Source organism: Pseudoliparis swirei, chromosome 5, assembly GCF_029220125.1.
Source record: "Pseudoliparis swirei isolate HS2019 ecotype Mariana Trench chromosome 5, NWPU_hadal_v1, whole genome shotgun sequence".
Lineage (NCBI taxonomy): Eukaryota > Metazoa > Chordata > Actinopteri > Perciformes > Liparidae > Pseudoliparis > Pseudoliparis swirei.
The window spans coordinates 25,122,031-25,140,829 of record NC_079392.1 but is presented as its reverse complement, the minus strand read 5'-3'; the positions used below and the strand labels follow the sequence as shown (position 1 = coordinate 25,140,829).

At 50.2% G+C, this 18,799-nt stretch overlaps 2 protein-coding genes across 4 annotated transcripts in view; one reads left to right on the top strand and one right to left on the bottom strand.

Moving 5' to 3' along the window:
- Positions 1 to 18,799, bottom strand: part of ralgps2 (Ral GEF with PH domain and SH3 binding motif 2) — a 49,706-nt gene that overhangs the window by 3,484 nt on the left and 27,423 nt on the right. For all 3 annotated transcript variants that reach the window (XM_056415518.1, XM_056415517.1, XM_056415519.1), the window contains 7 exons: positions 18,608 to 18,734; positions 1,861 to 1,998; positions 1,248 to 1,338; positions 1,097 to 1,164; positions 734 to 872; positions 501 to 652; positions 366 to 420 (listed from right to left, as the gene is read on the bottom strand). In XM_056415518.1, coding sequence (XP_056271493.1) covers positions 366 to 420; positions 501 to 652; positions 734 to 872; positions 1,097 to 1,164; positions 1,248 to 1,338; positions 1,861 to 1,998; positions 18,608 to 18,734 — 770 coding nt within the window. The remainder of the gene's footprint in view (positions 1 to 365; positions 421 to 500; positions 653 to 733; positions 873 to 1,096; positions 1,165 to 1,247; positions 1,339 to 1,860; positions 1,999 to 18,607; positions 18,735 to 18,799) is intronic.
- angptl1a (angiopoietin-like 1a) lies at positions 3,682 to 16,403 on the top strand. The gene is made up of 6 exons (XM_056415542.1): positions 3,682 to 4,009; positions 9,819 to 10,067; positions 10,191 to 10,811; positions 13,530 to 13,723; positions 15,058 to 15,328; positions 15,444 to 16,403. The coding sequence occupies exons 2-6, from the start codon at positions 9,878 to 9,880 to the stop codon at positions 15,629 to 15,631; spliced, it is 1,464 nt and encodes a 487-aa protein (XP_056271517.1). The 5' UTR covers positions 3,682 to 4,009; positions 9,819 to 9,877; the 3' UTR covers positions 15,632 to 16,403.

Below are 18,799 nucleotides of genomic sequence, written 5' to 3'. Positions count from 1 at the left end.
CAGGATAGGACAAGGGGGGGGGGGGAGGAGGGGCACGAGACACTGTTAAGGCTGTGAGGGTGTCTTGTTCCCCCCCCCCCCTTCTTCAGCTTGCATGGGTTCTGGCTGATGAAGTCGTTTGGTGAGATGAGATATCGATGGTGTGTTTCTCGGGCCGGTTGATTCATAGAGGTGACTCGTGGTTGGGGGGGGGGGCGTCTGCGCGGCGGCGCGACGGCTCTGGCTGCGAGGAGGCGGGGCCGCGAGGTTTCTAACGGACGATCATTTTTCACAGAGCTTTGAAAATGATGCGATCACATCGGGGATGTGGGAGGACTTTCTTCGTGATCGTACACGCAACAAAAGACAGCGGGCGGCGGCCTCACCTCTCGAACGCCGGCCAGGTGACCTCTTCGCTGAGCTCGGAGCCCTCGCTGCTCCCTGAGGACGGAAGACATTGAGAACACGAGGAAAACTGCATTGTGGTAACGTACGTGTGTGTGTGTGTGTGTGTGCCGTACCGAGTGAAATCCCGCTGGACAGGGTGGAGCTCTCCGCGTGGCCCCTGGTGGGACTGTGGCTCTCCATCACGCTGTCGTCCAGCAGGTGGCGGGAGCCGGCGTTGGGGAACGTGGCACTCTTGAACTCCACCGTGTTCATCTTGTGGATGAAACTGCGCGGCACAGTGGAAAGGAGGTGAGGACCTGTTGCGCAACACCTCGTAGTCGTGGCGACGATAACGAGCGAAACTGACTTGTAGCCCAGGCTGTGGCACTTGCGGTGTCCGTAGGGCAGCAGCTTCCTGGGGGACGGCGGCGTGGCGGGGACCTTGGTGGCCTCGGCCGCTATCGTATATTTGTGGCCGCAGAGAGGCGACGCCGACGCCTCCTGGCCTGTAGGGGGGGGGCATAAGACAGTAAGGACGTAGTCTCTGTGACGCTCAATATCTGTGGGCTCAGGGCGGCTTCACGGACAATAAAATACGAAAAATTTTGCAAAAAGGCTTCAAGGATGACCTCCTGTCACTCAAGGTAGCCACGCCCCTTCGTATGCGTAATTTAAAGACCGGGAATAACCCGATAAACGGGTTTAATACGACATTTAACGCCCGACTCACCCACGTGATCGTCTTTGGGGGCGCTTGCCCGCGGCGTGCTGGTGCCCGGCTCGATCTTCTGCGACAACCTAAAATGAAAGAAAAGAAGATGAATCCAAAGCGTCCGAGGACCGGCGTTGATCTTTTCCCCGCGGCGAGTTCGGTTCCTCACTTGTAATTGTCGTCCTCCACGAACTTCTGCAGCTCCTCGATGTAGCGGACCGAGTTGAGGTACTTCTGGACGTGAGGCAACACCGTGACATCTGAGAGAGGAGAAGACAAACGTGAGGATAGAACAAAGTGATATGTACACACACCCTGTTCAAAAGTTTGGGGTCACACAGACAATTTAGTGTTTTCCATGAAAACTCACTTTTATTTATCAAATGAATTAAAAAATATAAAATATAGTCAAGACATTGACGAGGTTATAAATAATGATTTTTATTGTAAATATTAATGTTGTTCTTGTGGCTCAAAGGAAGGCCAGTTTTAAAGCTTCTCTCAGCAGCATAACTGTTTTCAGCTGCGCTCACATAAAAAGGGTTTTCAAGAGTCTTCTAAGGCGATAACACAATGTACCATTAGAACACTGGAGATGGGCCTCTACACACCTCTGTAGAGACTTCATTAACACCAGAGAATAGTCATGTACACATTAACTATGTAGAGAGAGGATTCATGATTCATTTAATGTTATCTTCATTGAAAAAAACAGTGCTTTCCAAGTGACCCCAAACTTTTGAACGGTAGTGTGTATATTGATGAAGAGGAGCTGGACCCACCGTAGGTACAGGACCTCTGCAGGTCCGATATGATGCGCAGCATGTTGTTCATCAGGTTGGACCTCTGCTCGCTCTCCAGGATGCTGCCCGTGGACGGGTAGGCCGAGTCGATGTAGGTCAGGTCGGACAGGTACATCCCTGGAACACAGAACAGAAGAAAAGACGCGTCACGTTACATAGAACCAGGAGCTGTGGAGTCCACGGCGTGGAGACCAGCTGGTGATCACAGACAGAAAACCACAGAAGAAGAACCGTGAGCACGTTCTACGATCTGCAGTCTGTTTCAAGCACTGATCTGCTCCTCATGGATCCAACGTCTAAATGAAACGCCTTCAGTGGATGATTGATCTTCTTTAAATCTCCCCCCCCCCCCCCCCCAAGTTCCATCTCGTCTTCCCTCTTATTGGCACTCGCAGCAGAGCCGACATTATTAGTGTCTCGTTGCATAAATATTAACATTAAGAGACAAACTCAGAAGCGGCGGCTTCCCCGCAATTCAGAAAAAAACAGATATTAGCAATCTTTAAAAGTGAGAGTGAGCGTGAGAGATTTGGCAGAGGAAGAGGAGGAAGACGAGGGGGATGCATGTCGGGGATAACAGCAGTTAGTCGTGCACAGAAATCCGTACATGGAACACGCACACACACACAAAAAACATCTGTTTAAAGAGACAGTTACAAAGAAACTCTTTAGGTGTTTTTAAAAGTAGATTAAAAGAGGGAGGTTCATCTGGTTGTAGATGTGTTCTTAGACTGATGTATGAGCTCCTGTGTGAACTGGGTTATGATGATTTGAGTCTTAGTTTTATTCACGCTGTGATCTAAAAAATTCTATATTTTTTAAATATTGTCTGTCACTGTTTCATGTTGTATTGTCATAAACTTTGAGTCACGTGCTGCTGCCGCTGTCTTAGCCAGGACGCTCGCGTAAAAGAGATTCTTAATCTCAATGAGGCATTTCCTGGTTAAATAAATTGAAAATAAAAAAATAAAATGACACGCTCGCTCTTGGAGGACCCGTGGTTTAGAGAACAGACACTTTATGCGAGCGTGTCAACTTTTATGAAAACAATAAAAAAAGCTCCGGGTAAGAAATAGGAAGCGTGGTCACAGAGTACGGAGAAGACCTGGCGCCCCGAACACATCAGAGGAGAGACGGCGGCGATAAGGACCAGATGGAGCGAGGGGGGCGTCCCTCTCTTTAAAATACATATCCCTGATCTCACCAACGCAGCTGCAGCCGAACAGGAAGCGGCTCAGAACCCTCGGCAGCGTCTCCGTCGGCTGAAGGGGCCACCAGAGCAGTCTGGAGAGGGGAGTTATCTCCAGACTTTAATAAAAAGTCAATAAAGGTTCTAATCACACATGAGTCACGTCGTGTTTCCCGTGAACTGTTTCTATTTAACTGGGCGTATGTCATGTTTTGGTTCTATTGCATGTATCAACATCTACTTCCCAGCCCTCCTGCTAATTTCTGAATGGATTCTGAATGGGAAAAAAAAAAATGTAAAAGGGGAAAAAGAAAAAAAGAGGGGGATTGTGGGTAATAAATAAAGAGGAAGGCAGTTCACGCCTGTGGCCTCGGGTCACTTGTTTCCTTCGTCTTCCGCGTTGAAGCTCTGTCGAGGAATTCTTCTTTCTGTCCGTTTTCTTCTCTTTCCATCAGAGGGAGGCTGGGCCACTAGAGGAAGAAGAAAAAAAGGCAATCTCTTCCTCTCTCTTCCTCCCCCCCCCCCCCTCCCTCCCTCCCTCTCCTTCACCTCCCTCTTCCACCCCCCCATCCTTTGTGAAAAACTCCCGGCGTCAGTCGTCAGAGCTCAGTGTGTCGAAGTGGCCGGCTCTTGAACCGTGCCCCAGCCCGGGCCCCAGGACAGCTGAGTCCACACAGGAGGACATCTTTTGGGAAGAAGGGCCTCGGTTTTAAAAAAACAAAATCACCCGTGATTTCTTCTTCTTTTAGCTTTTTTTTTTTTTACCCCCCCCCAAACAGCAGGAGAGAAGTGGAGCTTGGAAGAGACGGAGCGATGAGTCCTGAGCACTGCAGCTCGGGGAAGACACGACACAACACACACCTGAAACTATAACTGAAGGAAACACACACGACTACTGGGAGCGCACACACACACACACAAAGGAGGAGGAAAAAAAAGGTAAATATTGCCCGAGTTCATTCGGTTTCCAAGTTTGTTTTTTGGAGTGCAAGTAATATGTCGGCATGACAGCACGAGTGTGTGTGTGTGTGTGTGTGTGTCTGGGCAGCTGTTAGCGCTCTGGCTGAGAGGTTGGAGAGGTTATGGCGCTCTGGCTGCAGGCAGAAACATTTAGCAACGTTCACTCCAAGTCTGAGACGCACGATGTGGAGCGCGCCGTGTGTGTGCTTGTGTGTGTGTGTGTGTGTGCATGCAACACGTGTAATGAGGGAGAGTCAGGGATGTTAACGGGGGTGTAGGATGCCATTTGTGTTCCAGTGTTTGGTGACGTTGGGGCTTCAGTGTGTGCAGGGCATTTACAAAACAACCTGCTCGAGTACTAAAAAGTTGGTGTTTTCTCAACCATTAACATGTAGCGAACGTGTACGCCCGACCTGAAGAGAAGCGCAGAGAGAGAGAGAGAGAGAGAAGGGGCATTCCAGCACAACACTTTTTGGGAGGCTGATCGGATGGGCAGATTTGAGCTTTGGAGCCAGGCTTTGTTTATTTTTTCTGGGCTTTCTGTTTCCTAATACAGCACCATGTGAGCCGGCCCACTAACAGGAGGGAGGTGGGGCATGGGGGGGGGGGGGGTGCAGGGGCGTTTAACATCACGCCTGATGAGGTGGCGACTCGCTTCAGACGCACAGAAAACATCAGTGTGTGTGTGGAGTCCTCTAAAGGTGGACTTGTGTAACACAATGTAACGCGACCGCGACCGCATCCGACCTCGGCCCGATAGCGGAAAGAAAAACCCGGAAGGAGCTTTGAAGGCTAATGGCATCAATCTGGTGCACTCCATGTCACTCCCTTTGGTTCCTGGCCTGTTGGTGGGATCAGTGGAAAATACGCTGTTCCCTACAGAGGCACATCTGTGAACACTGTAAACAACCACAGAGAGAGAGAGACAGGAGAGAGAGACAGGAGAGAGAGCGAGAGACAGGAGAGAGAGAGAGACAGAGAGAGAGAGAGACAGAGGAGAGAGAGAGACAGGAGAGAGGACACTCGTGCACACACACAGGAGAACTTGCACGACAAAAAAATCGTGCAGACAAGAAAAGGAAAAAAAAAGAGGCAAAAATTGCAAAAGGCTCAAAGCAGAGCAATAAATCACAAGATCAATACCTCAGCTCGGAAAGAGAGGAAAAAGAGAAGAAGAGAGAGCAGCTGCGTGAGTAATACCGGCGCTCGGCCACCGGGTTCAGCTGCACGGGGGGCGGGGTCTGGGAGACAGCTTAAACCTCGGGGTCGTTACACCCCGATCTGCACGTAAACCGCCCGGCGCTCCTCAGCCGAGACGCCGGGCGTGACTCTCCGGATGCGGAGCGGCATCAAACGGAGCGTCTGTGATGAGCGGCGGTGTGCGGCCGGTGGCGCTCGTTAACCGCCGCCGGTCGGCCCGTCACACGCCGTGCATGTGGGGTCGGGGGTACGAGCTTAAGGTGAAAGAGTCGTTTACGAGGGATCTCCTGAATATGAATATGAACCTCCTCCTCCTCCGTGTGTTCGACGTTTAATTAAGAATCAGAGCGCGACGCCTCCGGAAGGTGCGAGGTCGTCCTATGAGGTCGTTGTTTGAGATCATACAAGGAGAGCTGTGTTTGTGTTGAGGGGGGGGGGGGGGGGTTGAGAGCCCTTATCTTTACAAAGTATGACAGAGCGACGGCACGGACAGACATGAGAACGACAAGGTCGTACATTTATGCGCCGCCGGAATAAAAAAAAAAGAGGAAGAGGGGGAACCCACAAAGGCTGATTGATTGCCGGGGGGTTGTGTGTGTGTGTGTGTGTGTGTGTGTGTGTGGAGGAGGAAGGGTGAGGCGGCACCCTTGTATAGACCTCTGACCTACCCCCCAAAACATCTGCCCACATGTTTAGAGTCCCCCCCCAGAAGAAGGGAACCAGATGGGCGCCGCGGGCCTCGGAGTTCCCTCACAGCGTCACGAAGACGAATCTCACGCGTAACCTTTGAAACCCCGAAAAACAAAGAGTTCTCCAGAAGGTTCTGAGGGAAACCCCTTCGGAACCGGCTGGAGCTTCTGACCACAAGCCAATGTGGTTCTAGAACCACTAAATCCAACTTCTTCCTTTCACGACCTCATCTTCAGAAGTGTTAGTTTATTCTACATCTCGATTTCATAATAACTTGAAAGTTATGAAATGCAAAGAAAATCGTATTCTAGTGCTTTGCTTCCGCTTTTTTAATATCGCCAAACGTGTTCGGTTTAATGAGGAGATATAAACCACGCCGTTACGACCGCTCTGCCACGCCGTGTTTCCTGTTCCTCTGGTTGCCTCGTAATCTGTCGGCTTTCTACATTTTCGCTGATGAGGTTTTTATGAATTTTCCTCGTTGTTAGTGCCATTTTTATGGTTTACTTTCTTCCTGTAATGGTTTCATAATGTCGGTCGTTTCTCTGCCCACGTCCTCCAGAAACCTCACAGAGACCTTTGTTTTTATTTTTTTTCCTCTCCAATTTATATTCCACCCGTTATTTCAGCTCCTGTTGGCTGCTCCTCTTCTTCTTCCTCACTCGTTGCCGTGTGAGCGATCGTTTTAGCGGGAACGGACGAGTCGACTCTCGTCTTTGAGGGACTGCATTGAACGCACCACGGTGGTCGTGTAACTCGGGGGAGGGGGGGGGGGGGAGTCGGCCTCTGGCTGAGGACCAGACGCCCAGCTGGCTGAGCTCCATGTCGTCGTGTAACGCAGCGCTGCCGCATGTTGCTGCTCCAACCCCCCTCCCTCCCTCCATCCCCCCTTCCTTTCTTCCCTCTGACCATGATGAGGTGTTTTTAGGGCATATTGTTGGACTTGTTGTGGGAAAGTCTGAGGACCAGATGGGGGGAAGTGACGGGAAGTCGACGGAGACTTTTGAGGCTGGGAAATACATCGTCTCTGAAAATATGAATTGCACTGCGATCCATCAGGACACACACACACACACACACACTGACACATCAGAAGTGGGACATCCCAGCAGGAGGCCAGGGGTTTTAAAACGGCTGTATTCAAACGCAGGCTTCCTGTCCGGCGGTAACGTGAGCAGCCGCCCGGCTTAACGACCCCTCTGGTCATTTCCTGCCCGACGACATGCGGAAAGAGGCCGATCGCGATTAATGCGCGACGTCTAAACGGTGAAGGCCGGTGTCATCGCCACACACACACACACCTCAAGACTTAGTGTGTGTGTGTGTGGTGAACGTAATTGAAGCGAAAAATAAACCCAAACTGAAATAGCCGAGGTGAGAGAGGAGCAAAGGAAGTGCAGATAAACACCGCTCGCCCTCGGACCGCCGGGAAAATAAACCCACAGCTTCAGACAGACGGGGGGGGGGGGGTCACCGTGATGAGTCTCCTGACTATTAATAACCATTAGCAGAGGGAGGACCCACAGCAAAGCACTTTGGGAGACGTCCGGTGCCAAAAATACAAGCCGGGCGGAGTCAGAGGGCCGAAAGTCCTTCGGTTCACGGCTCGGTTCATGTGGCTGTGATGAACACGAGGTGTCAGGAAGAACAACTCTCTGGATGCGTCGTGTTTGCAGCCCATGGCGCTCGTATGGATGTGTAACGACAGAGGAAAGAGGAGGAGCAGCACAAGCGAGGTATTAAAGGAAGGGAAGGGAAGGAGGGGGGGGGGGGGTTAGACAGAGAGGAACGCAAATAAATGGAAAGGAACGGGCGGAGAGAAGAGTGGACAAGACGGTCCGGAGAGTTCTGGTTGAGTTCTGTTCACGCCACTTGGCCAGGGGAGGAGAAGGGGCCCCGCTCGCCATCATCATTAGTCTCATCCATCTGTAATCCACGGCTGTCCTTTGAATCTCTGCTCTTTGTTTCAGCCTCCTCATCTCCTCACCTTGTTCTGTAGCATCTGGATACGACGTGTAGCGCTCAGTGCCCCTCGAAGGTCTGATTGTGAGTTCCACTGAACGATGGAAACATGGCACGCGGAGTTCACGAGAGCGTGGGAGCTATACGGGGAATGTACATTAAATAGCACATGCACTGAACTCGTATAACGAGTGATGGATGATGCGCTCATCCAGATTACATCAGTTATCTGGGAGCCAATGTATTTCCATTAGCTAAGGCGATTTGATATAGATATATACCTTTATTCGTCCCACAGTGGGGACATTTCAAAGTCCCCGAGCGCTTCATCCGTGTCTAGTTTCCGTTTGTCGGGGTAAAAAAAGAAAGAAAAAGAAGCCGCGCCGCATGCTCCCGAGGAACCGCCGTAGAGCTCGTACCTTCAAAAACACACCGTGACCCCGGGAATGTCTTTGATGTACGTTGTGTGCTCCAGGAGAGAGAGACTAGGCCCCTCGCACCCTGAGCCGAGAGAGAGAGAGCCAGACTCCAGAAGACAGGAAAGAAAGGGAAGGAGGAAGAAACACATGGGAACCGAAGGAGGTGCTGGCTGATGGATTATCTGTAATGTTTTGCGAGCTGCTCATGCTAAGAGGGCACGTGGACGCTTTATGGAGCTCCTCGTCATGGCTCGGAGGAGACCCGACGGCGTCGTACGGGAGAGACCCGGGGGTGCCTCGTGATTGATGCACGAGCAGCAAAGTGTTTTTGGTGCTCGTGCGTTGATGAGAAACGGAACTCGACTCAGCGGGGATGAGAAGGCGAGAGGGAGTGCCCGCGGTTCGGAGAAGGCAGAAGATAACTCGTCTCCCCCCTGCAGAGGCTGCCTGTTTGCGGAGTCTTTCAAGTGAAACATAAATACCACCGCCTACTGAACATTCCTGCTGAACGCACGGCGCCGCATTTTAACCGGTCTCACGGGAAGCTGCATCGGAATTAAGGGTCAATGTGCTTTACCGGGTGGGCGGCCACTGTGCTGGGACGGGACGGCGAGGTCAGACCTCAGAGCAGGAAGGGAGGTCCTGAACCCTCTTAGCCCCCTGATTTATGTTTATGGTGTTTGGTTAAAAAAAGGCCTCCAAGAGTTCACTAAGTGTTTTGACTTTGCAGCCAGACAAGTGTGAGGATCCTTTTGCATGTGGGAAAAAAAAAAGAAATCTTGAATCCATGTTGGAAAGAAGATTCAGAAGTAGAAAAGGAGACTATAAATGAATGAAGTTGTGCAGTGTGGAGAGTTTATTTCATAGTTTTAGTGTCTTATTGCATTTAAACATAAAAATAAATGACATCAAGCCTAAAGAGACTATTCTCATCCTTCTGGTGAGATTGATGCTCGTGACAATCCATTGGGTCCATTTAGTGCTGCACACCAGATTTACTGGGCCATTGGACTGTACCAACTCAGTTGCAGTGACTATTAGGGGGCAGGGTCTACGCTGAAAAACTGAACTAGGTATCCGTGGGCCAAAAACAAAAGCACATTCAGGTCCATATTACGCAAGACATGTGGGAGGAAATATGCCAGAATGATCTCAGAAGTAAAGAAGACGGAGAAGGAGCGAGGAAAGGTATCAAAGATAAAGCCGAGTCGCCACATGGCAGAGCTCCCGAAGAGGAAACCAAAACGGGACCTCGGGAGAATCGGGGTGTTTGTCAGCGGGGGAACCAACGCAGACAGAAAGCAGACCTCGAGGCCTGAGCAGCAAATGTGGCCTCTGTTTCACTCTTTCCACACAAACAACTCTGAGTGGAACAATGCCCGAACCGCCCCGAGTGAACCCAAACAATAAACAATTACTGATTGTGAATATTTGAAACAAAGTCTCCAATACCTTTTTGTGTAAATCCCCGCGGTTAACATTCCTTCAGAGTCCCAACTCTTCTTGTGTTCTTGCAGGGAGGCCCGGGGGGACTTGGAGGAGCACCAGCCGCTGTCCGTCCGTCCAGCCAGCAGCGATGCCGGGCCTGATGTGGAGCCTGTGCGCCCTGCTGTGCCTCTCCCTCTGGGAGGAAAGTCACTGCAGGAGCTCCAGGGAAGCCCGGAGGACCAAAGGGCCTCCGCTCGTCAGGAGCAAAAGAGCCCCCATCGACCCCGATGGCAAGAAGTGCTCCTACACCTTCCTCGTACCCGAGCAGAGAATCACAGGTTCAAACGGATAACTTCTTTCTGTAATACACTTTCACTTATCCATCATTATGGCCGTCTTCAATCACGTATGCCATGCCCGAGTAGCCTTTTGGTAACCCAGTCATTCGCGTCCGTCATCAGGTCCAATCTGTGCCAGCACCACGGGCCCGGAGCCGGACAAGGACAGAGTGACCCGCGTGGACATCGCAGATGTGCGGGAGGTGCTCGGCAAACAGCGGCGCGAGATCGAGACGCTGCAGCTGGTGGTGGACGTGGACGGCAACCTGGTGACCGAGATGAAGCTGCTGCGGAAGGAGAGCCGGAACATGAACTCCAGGGTGACCCAGCTCTACATGCAGCTGCTGCATGAGATCATCAGGAAGAGAGACAACTCCCTGGAGCTGGCCCAGCTGGAGAACCGCGTCCTCAACGTGACCTCCGACATGATGCGGCTGGCGTCGCGGTACAAGGAGATGGAGGCCAGGTTCTCCGTCATGGCCGGCGTGGTCAACAACCAGTCCGTCCTCATCTCCGCGCTGGAGGAGCAGTGTCTGAGGGCGACGGGGCGCGGCGAGCTGCCCGTGGTGCCCCCGCTGGTGCAGGTGGTACCGGAGAATCTACCGGTTAACAGCGGGTTCACCAACGAGATACAAAGGGACAATAACAACCGGGCCTTTGCCAGAGGATCCCGCATGGAGCCCCCGACCGAGAGCCCATTTGGGATCAACCCTCCGCCGCCACAGGGAACGCTGACCTCTGATGGTAAGTACCACATTTAAAGTGGCGGGGGATGACGAAGACGCAGGCGACCGATCCCGGCGGGTAATTGTACTTTCGTGCTCGTTTGTGCAAATAATTGGTCCGATTACTCGGGACTTGAATTAAGAACGTGGTTTCTTGCCTCAGTTGGCATCGCTGAGCCCCAAGAGGGTTGAATCCTTGGCGGAGAAATCCTGCATTCCTATTACTCCCACTTGGCCAGCTGTATTGGCAGAAGGACACTCGGCATATGTACCAAATTAGGAGGTAAATATATATATATACACACAAAGACACAAAAAGAGATCTCATCTGATGGACTAGTCCATTAAGTCTCAGGCCCCTAGACTAAGCTACCAAATCAAGTAAGTGAGGCGACCACGTACCTTTCTTCACGGAGATCGACCGATTCTGAAATGCGAGATTTGTCTCGAATGTGAAACCAATTTGCGAGGTTCGAACGCCACTTGGACTCGACTCGTATTTTGACTGGCGAACAGACCCCTGCGGGGAATGCCGCCAGGAGGTCACACAGCCAGATGGTGAAACCATTCATCGGACAAAGAGGGGGAATCGAATGTTCGAACACCTTAGCAGGGTGACGGAGTACGAGTCGGACCGCTGAGGTACCTTCTGTCGTAGTCAATTAAAATCACTTGAAAAGTTTCAATCCAACACTTTAAAGACTCAAGATACAGCTATCCTTTCTCTCTTGCTACTTGGCTGGTCTCATTGCATTATTAATAAAACATCAGCTTTCTGCCACGGCCAGAACAAAAACACTTAAACAGGATATATCTTTAATCGTATTTCAACAATACTTTTACTAGCATTGGGCTGTTTTGTATTGGCAAGAATCTGGCGCCGAGATAAATCTATTTTTAGGGAACACTGTCAAAGTATGAAAGGACACAGTAAAATCTTTACTTTTTCTTAACGCAATCAGAACAGATGGATTTAACGGTCGCCGTGACATCAGACGTATCGCCATGTTGAGAGGCCGTTTCTGAGAATCGATTCGGTATCGAAGCGTTATGGTTTAACCCACTTCAAGCCCGGATGACGATTGGCCTTTTAAGTTCAATGAGATACGGGAAAATGGCACCTTGGACTTCACGTGAAGATGGAAGGAAAAAAAGGGCGTTCAAGTATACTTCACCAATGCCCCCATTGAACTCTAATTCTACCGATTTAATCGTAAATTCATCGCTCGTCTGAACCGAGCGCTCCTACGTCAGCTACGTGGATTTAGCGGAGAGCATTTAGCCGCTCGCTCTCAGACCGCCATGAGCTCTGAATCTGGAATCCCTCTGATTGATGTCCAACCAAGTGAAGAGAAGTGAAGCCAGCGTTGGATCACATCTGCGCCAGCGGCCAACACATCATCCGTCACCGTTACATTTTCAGGAAAAGAAGAACAAATCCCCTGAAATATTTCCACGTCTCGTCTCCATAAAACACATTACCAAATCCCTCACGATAAGGACGGGGACTTTTTGATGAGACGTCGTATAAACGGACGAATGTAGTCGGAGAGAAAAATAGGTCAAAAGGTCGACCGAAATTCCACTAACAGGTTCTCTTCCATAGAGGTCCGTACTCCTGTAAATACACATCGCCTGACCAGTTCGGCCTCGTCGCCCTACGACTCTGAGCTTTAGAGGGTCGAGTTTAAACATAATAGTCGGTGACAGAGCAGTATCAATATGTCAGAGAGCGCCGCGCCGACAGGTCTGACGAAGACGTATCACGACTAGAAAAACACCAGTTTGTGGTTGAGGTGTCTGTGTGGGCGACACACTGGGTGCCTATGTGCTGCTACACTCGGCTGAGAAAACCATCTTCCGTGGGCCTTGGCTACCGCCCCCCCCCCTGTACAATGCCGGTGTTCATAACCGCTTAAATACATATTCACACGGGGGAAAACAGAGGAAAGATGCCGGGTTTGGGTTCCGCCGCCTCGTGCTGCCTCACACCTGAAGGCTACGGCGAGCTTAGGGTTGTGCAACTTGGCAACGGTTGGTCAGTTTTGAGCAGACGGAGAGATATTTTCCAAAGATTGAGGCCACATTGGTACATCCACTGCATACTTTCTGCTGTTGACAGCGCCCATGTTGATGATGATGATGATGACTTTTGCATATGCGATTAAAAAGAAAAATAGGCCATCTTAGGCAATTGGAAGGCGCAGTATATTTGTTCAGGTGGATAAAACTGACTATTATTTAGGAAATGGATGGTTTTAGTATGAATCATGAGGCTTTTAACTAAATATATTGATATATAACATTGATAAGGCCAATCAATTATGTGGTCATTTCTATCCAGGGTTCAGACACATGTTGGCCAGTGGATTTTCACGACTTTAAACCAAATTTCCATGACCAAACATTTTGTGAAATCTCAGTGTTTACATGAAATAGTGAGAACATTTAGTATTTAAACAAACAATGAGAATTCCAAAGCATACAGTAAATACCATATGAATCACAAATTGGAATTGGATTTTTTTTAAATGCCATGACTTTTCCATGACTGTACGAATCCTGCGTATCTCTTTACTGGCCGGTATGAATTATTTCAACAACCATTTTCAAACTCACAATACTTAGAAAACTGAGGAAGATCTTCATCACACGGATTGTTGAAAATGGGAATATAGCAACAAGGCATTTCATCCCAAAATCACACCGACAAGCACAATCTCCATTTCCACCACAGGTCCCTTCAAAGACTGCTACCAGGTGCGACAGTCCGGACACAGCGTCAGCGGGATGTACCTGCTGAAGACCAACGGCAGCGAGCGGCTGATCCAAGCCTGGTGCGAACACGGACTGGACAACGGGGGATGGACCGTGTTGCAGAGGAGGAGAGACGGCTCGGTGAACTTCTTTCGGAACTGGGACAACTACAAGGTGAGGCGAGGGGACGCGTCGGGGGGGCGGGGGGGTGGGCGTCCGCTGGGGGGAAACCCCCGACCGAAATGACAGAGGGCTGTTTTCCTTTCCCGTCGAAGTGACTCAGAGGTTCACGTTGGGCTGCCTCACACTTGCTCCGTCAATGTAAACAAGCTTAGCGGTGGATTTCCCCTCGCGCTGAAACCACAGCCAAGAAGCCGGAGCCAGGGAACCTACGTGCACGTCTACGCAATCAGGGAGTCACGGAAGGCCGAGAGGGAAACACGACTCAACCGCACTGGAAGAGAGACCGGTTCCTTCTCCTCCTCATGCGTCAGCCTTTGCGATTGAGGCGTAATCCAGGATCTAGCTGAGCAAGAACAAAAACACATTTACACGGATATGTAGCAGAATATAAAAACGTCTGCTCTCAGTTTTCTCTTCAATCAAAAGTAGAAATGGCATAAAAAATGGCTTAGGGAAAGAGGTTTCCTCTCGGTCGTGAAATTATATTGAGGAGTGAATACGTAGATGCCGTTTGAATCGGGTACAGATGTTCACTACAGTTCAAAAGTTTGGGGGCAAAGCACCGTTTTTGTCAATGAAGATAACATTAAATTATTCATAAATACTCTCTACATTGATAATATCCAGCCATCCATTATCCAAACCGCTTATCCTTCTTTAGGGTCGCGGGGCTAAATTGTATGATTTAAATTCTCTTTGTGACGTTTTTATTTAAAAAAAGACATTCTTCTGCTCCCAAGAAGTTTGACTCGTTTCTTCTCATTATAAAATAAAAATGTAAAAGTGTTGGTAGGTCATATTAAAGTCTCGGCGACCCGAAAGAAGAATAAGCGGTTTGGATAATGAAATGGAACATTGATAATGTGTAAATGACTATTCTCTGGTGTTAATGAAGTCTCTACAGAGGTGTGTAGAGGCCCATCTCCAGTGTTCTAATGGTACATTGTGTTATCGCCTTAGAAGACTAGCGGAGGGGTAGAAAACCCTGGGGAACCCTTTTTGTGTGAGCGCAGCTGAAAACAGTTACGCTGGTGAGAAAAGCAGTAAAACTGGCCTTCCTTTGACCCACAAGAAGAACAACATTAATATTTACAATAAAAATCATTATTTATAACCTCGTCAACGTCTTGACTATATTTTATATTAATTTTGAAATTCATTTGATAAATAAAAGTGAGAGTTTTCATGGAAAACACCAACATTGTCTGTGTGACCCCAAACTTTTGAACGCTAGTGTACGTTTGCCGTATAGCCATCAAACTGCAGCCGGACCCTCTAGCCCTCCACGCATCATCAACTCAAACCCCCCCCCCCCCCCCCTGCAGAAAGGCTTCGGGAACATCGACGGTGAGCACTGGCTCGGCCTGGACAACATCTACAACCTGGGGAAACAGGGCGACTACAAGCTGATGATCGAGCTGGAGGACTGGGTGGGGAAGAAGGTGTACGCCGAGTACAGCAGCTTCCACCTGGAGGCGGAGAGCGAGGGCTACCGGCTGAGGCTCGGCACCTACCAGGGGAACGCCGGGGACTCGCTCAGCAGCCACAACGGCAAACAGTTCACCACGCTGGACCGGGACAAGGACGCGTTCTCCGGTAAGGGGGCGGAGTCACAAATGATTTTTTGGGATTTGTTATATTAAAAAGTATGTAGACTCGACACACAACATGGATTAAGCTCCTCCCACACTGTGCGTCTCCTCTCCACCAGGTAACTGCGCCCACTTCCACAAGGGCGGCTGGTGGTACAACGCGTGCGGCCAGACCAACCTGAACGGCGTGTGGTACAGCGGGGGAGTCTACCGCAGCAAGTTCCAGGACGGGATCTTCTGGGCCGAGTACGGGGGCGGGTTCTACTCCCTCAAGTCTTCGCGCCTCATGATCCGACCGATCGACTGAGACGGCCGGCTCCCCGTCAGACGCACCTCGGTGTCCCTCCTCATCTTCATCGACCCACAAAACCAAAAGACTGTAGAAAGGCAGAATCCAGGAATCTGCCCCCCCCCCGCCCCCCTCCCCCCACACGAGGAGGTGGCAGGAGTTCGTGGCCAGACTATAACGACCCCGGCGGTCCGCGGGGTCGACGGCGAGATGAAGACCGATGGCGCCGCCCTCCTGGTCTTGGGACCATCCAGTGTTGCTCTCACGTGTCCCATTTTACTCACTCTTGTATGTTATAAAAAAGAAAAGGGAAATGGTCAGTTACTTAAAAAAGACAAGATTTCTTCCGAGCAGCTAACGGGAACTTTTTTTTGAAGATGTGCTGGATGTTTAACCACAGCATGAAGCGTGTAACGCCGTGTTGCCGAGCGGTTCGAGGACAAACCGACCGTCTAGCGGCTTCTGGGTTTGGTCTGGGACTTGGGGTGGGGGCATTCCTTTGACCCCAGCATTGAACCTTACCGGTGTGCATATCGCGAGCTGGCTTTGGTATGTAAATATCTTTTTGGCTTTGTTTGTAAAAGGTAATTTAAGAGGTGAATGTTCACAATGTTGTAACTCTGCCATTCTTTGTTATTTATCAGTGTATTTATAGTAAATAGTCATTTTATATTCAGCCCTGTAACAAAACAATGCCCAATGTGTTTCCCCCCCTGCCATGTAAGAGATACAGTTATCTCACTCACACACACTGCCCGTTTTCATAAAATAAAATTCTTTTGTAAACAGACTGGTTTTTCATTCTTTTACTTTAAAAATAAATAAAAGCCCAAAGGAAAAAAGTTATTAAATTATTTCCGTGAATGTAAAACGTGCCGTCTGAGAGACAGGAGCTTAAAAACAGAGGAGCGCCAACGGGAAAAAGGAGGGAGGACTAAGGAATACGTTATCAGATTGGACTTCAAGGTAAAGACGGGTATAGATCACGTAGAGGAGGATTAGAAATGCTGCTGCGATACGAATGATGTGATAAAAATGAAAGAAAAATGGACAATAAGGTTGATGGCTGGCAAGAGAAAGAGAGACGGGGGAACATTCCTTCCACATTAAAACAGTCGAGCTTATTTCCCCGAAATACAAACGTATAAATCTTGAAGTTGTGGCTCCCCCGAGGTTCTTCTCCCCTCCGAGGAACCGTAAGTCAGGACTGGGTCAGAGGAGCCGCCCGACGCGAACACGGCGGCGGCAGAAGCTCGCGGACGCCATCGACACGTGTTCAAACACACACACACAGTGAGGCGTGTAGAGTTCACTGTCAGCTATCTAAAACACCGTACGCCCAGGCAGTTTAAGAGTCCAGGCCGGGGGGGGGGGGCTGGCTGGCTGGGTCTTCCATTCCCGACACCTTCGCCCCGGGGCTTTCCACGCCATCGAACACGCCACACAATGCAGCTACGCCAACAACTACGTGGCCACTAAGTGGTTTGTGTTTGTGAAGTGGTGGAGCAAAACGAGACGCACGAAGCATGGAGCGTTCTGACTTGGCCCCTGTTGACTTCAATTCATCATCATCATCATCAGAGTGATTGACATACAAATGGAGTTTTTCTGGGAATCAGCGATTTTCTCATCTCAAAAAAATTAAACTACAAAACGGCGATTGCGGTGAGGCGGCGTTGGCTGACGTGGTGCGACGGGGTGGGAGGGGGTGAGGTGGGTGGACGTCTTTCTGAAAGCGTGTGCGTTTTGTCACAGTGGAGCCACACACACACACACACATCTGTGTGGGCTCTTTGTCCTCGAGTGATTGGCCGGAGAACAGGAAGCAGCTCATCTGAGCATTTAACAAGCCGGGCCTGCGGGGAGCGCAGACAGGAGGGGGCTGTGTCTGCCAGGCTAATGGCAGGTCAGAGTTCACACACACACACACACACACATGTAACACTGTGGAAAAACCAAAGCCGTGCGACTACAGAGCCGACACACAGCGCTCTTTTATCACTAGAGATAAGCATCCAAGCCAAACGTGACAAAAGTGACGCACACACTTGTTACAGGTGAACCCTTGTGTGGCGTTCTTAACACACATGGTAATGTAGCCCTCAGCTGGCGGTTGGGCCTTTGATAAAGGTGCTTTGTAAGGTGAGCAGAGATGTAAAAACTCCCCCCCCCCCCCCCCCACTCCCCCACTCTGAAACAGGCACTGTGGTTTTCAATCTTCCACACATTCATTTATTCGCAATTCTCAAGGGAAATAGTCGATTCATGACGAGGGCGACAGCGCTGGCGATTTACACACACGCGATTTACACACACAGTGACAAATGTGTGCCATTTCCCAGCATGGGGTAAAAAGTGCTGCCAACAACTGTCTCTCTCTGTGTGTTTATTTGCACACACTCGAGCGGCTAAGCTTGAATCACAGCAGTATCTATGATACGAGCCCGACGGCAAGGGAACAACAGAGCACACCAACGTCAAAACAAGAACAAACAGTACAGCAACACACACACACACACTCAGGAGTTCCTCTCTGATGTCATGTGGAGGAGGAGAAGAACGAGCGGGTGGAGGATGAAAATGGAAAAAGATAGTGTGTGTGTTTTGAAGTTGTTTTTATTGCTGTATGAGGGACTTGTATCTCATATTACGACCTGCGTATATTTTTTTCTTCCTCGTATTTCTCACGATTCTTTAGTTCTTTTTTTCTGGCTGCTTTTCGAGGTGTTTTACAACAAAGCAGCAGACGTACGTTCCGCCACTTCAAGGAGAAAGAGACGAGGCGAACAGCCGGGAGACTCTTTAGGGGAGCGTCTCGTCTCCGCTGCCGACGGAGGAACGCGCAATAAATCTCCACCGACCGACGAGCGCCGGCCCGAAGAACCGCGGGAGACGTTCAGTGGGAACGCGGACGGTCCCGAGAGGAGCCCGTCGGCCCGCTAACACGCGAGGAAGCCTTTTCATCGCGTCCTCCAGAGGCTCTGTGTGGGTTACCTAGGTACGGGATGCAGGACACCATGCTCTGGCTGCTGATGAAGTCCCTCAGACGTTTGTAGTTGTCCTCCTTGGACATCAGGTAGTCGAGCCGGTCAAACGTCGCCTTGTCCTTACGACTCAGCAGCTGGACGGGAGGAAGGAGAGAGAGCGTGAGGATGGAGACAAACGAGCCGTTTGACTCGGAAGAAA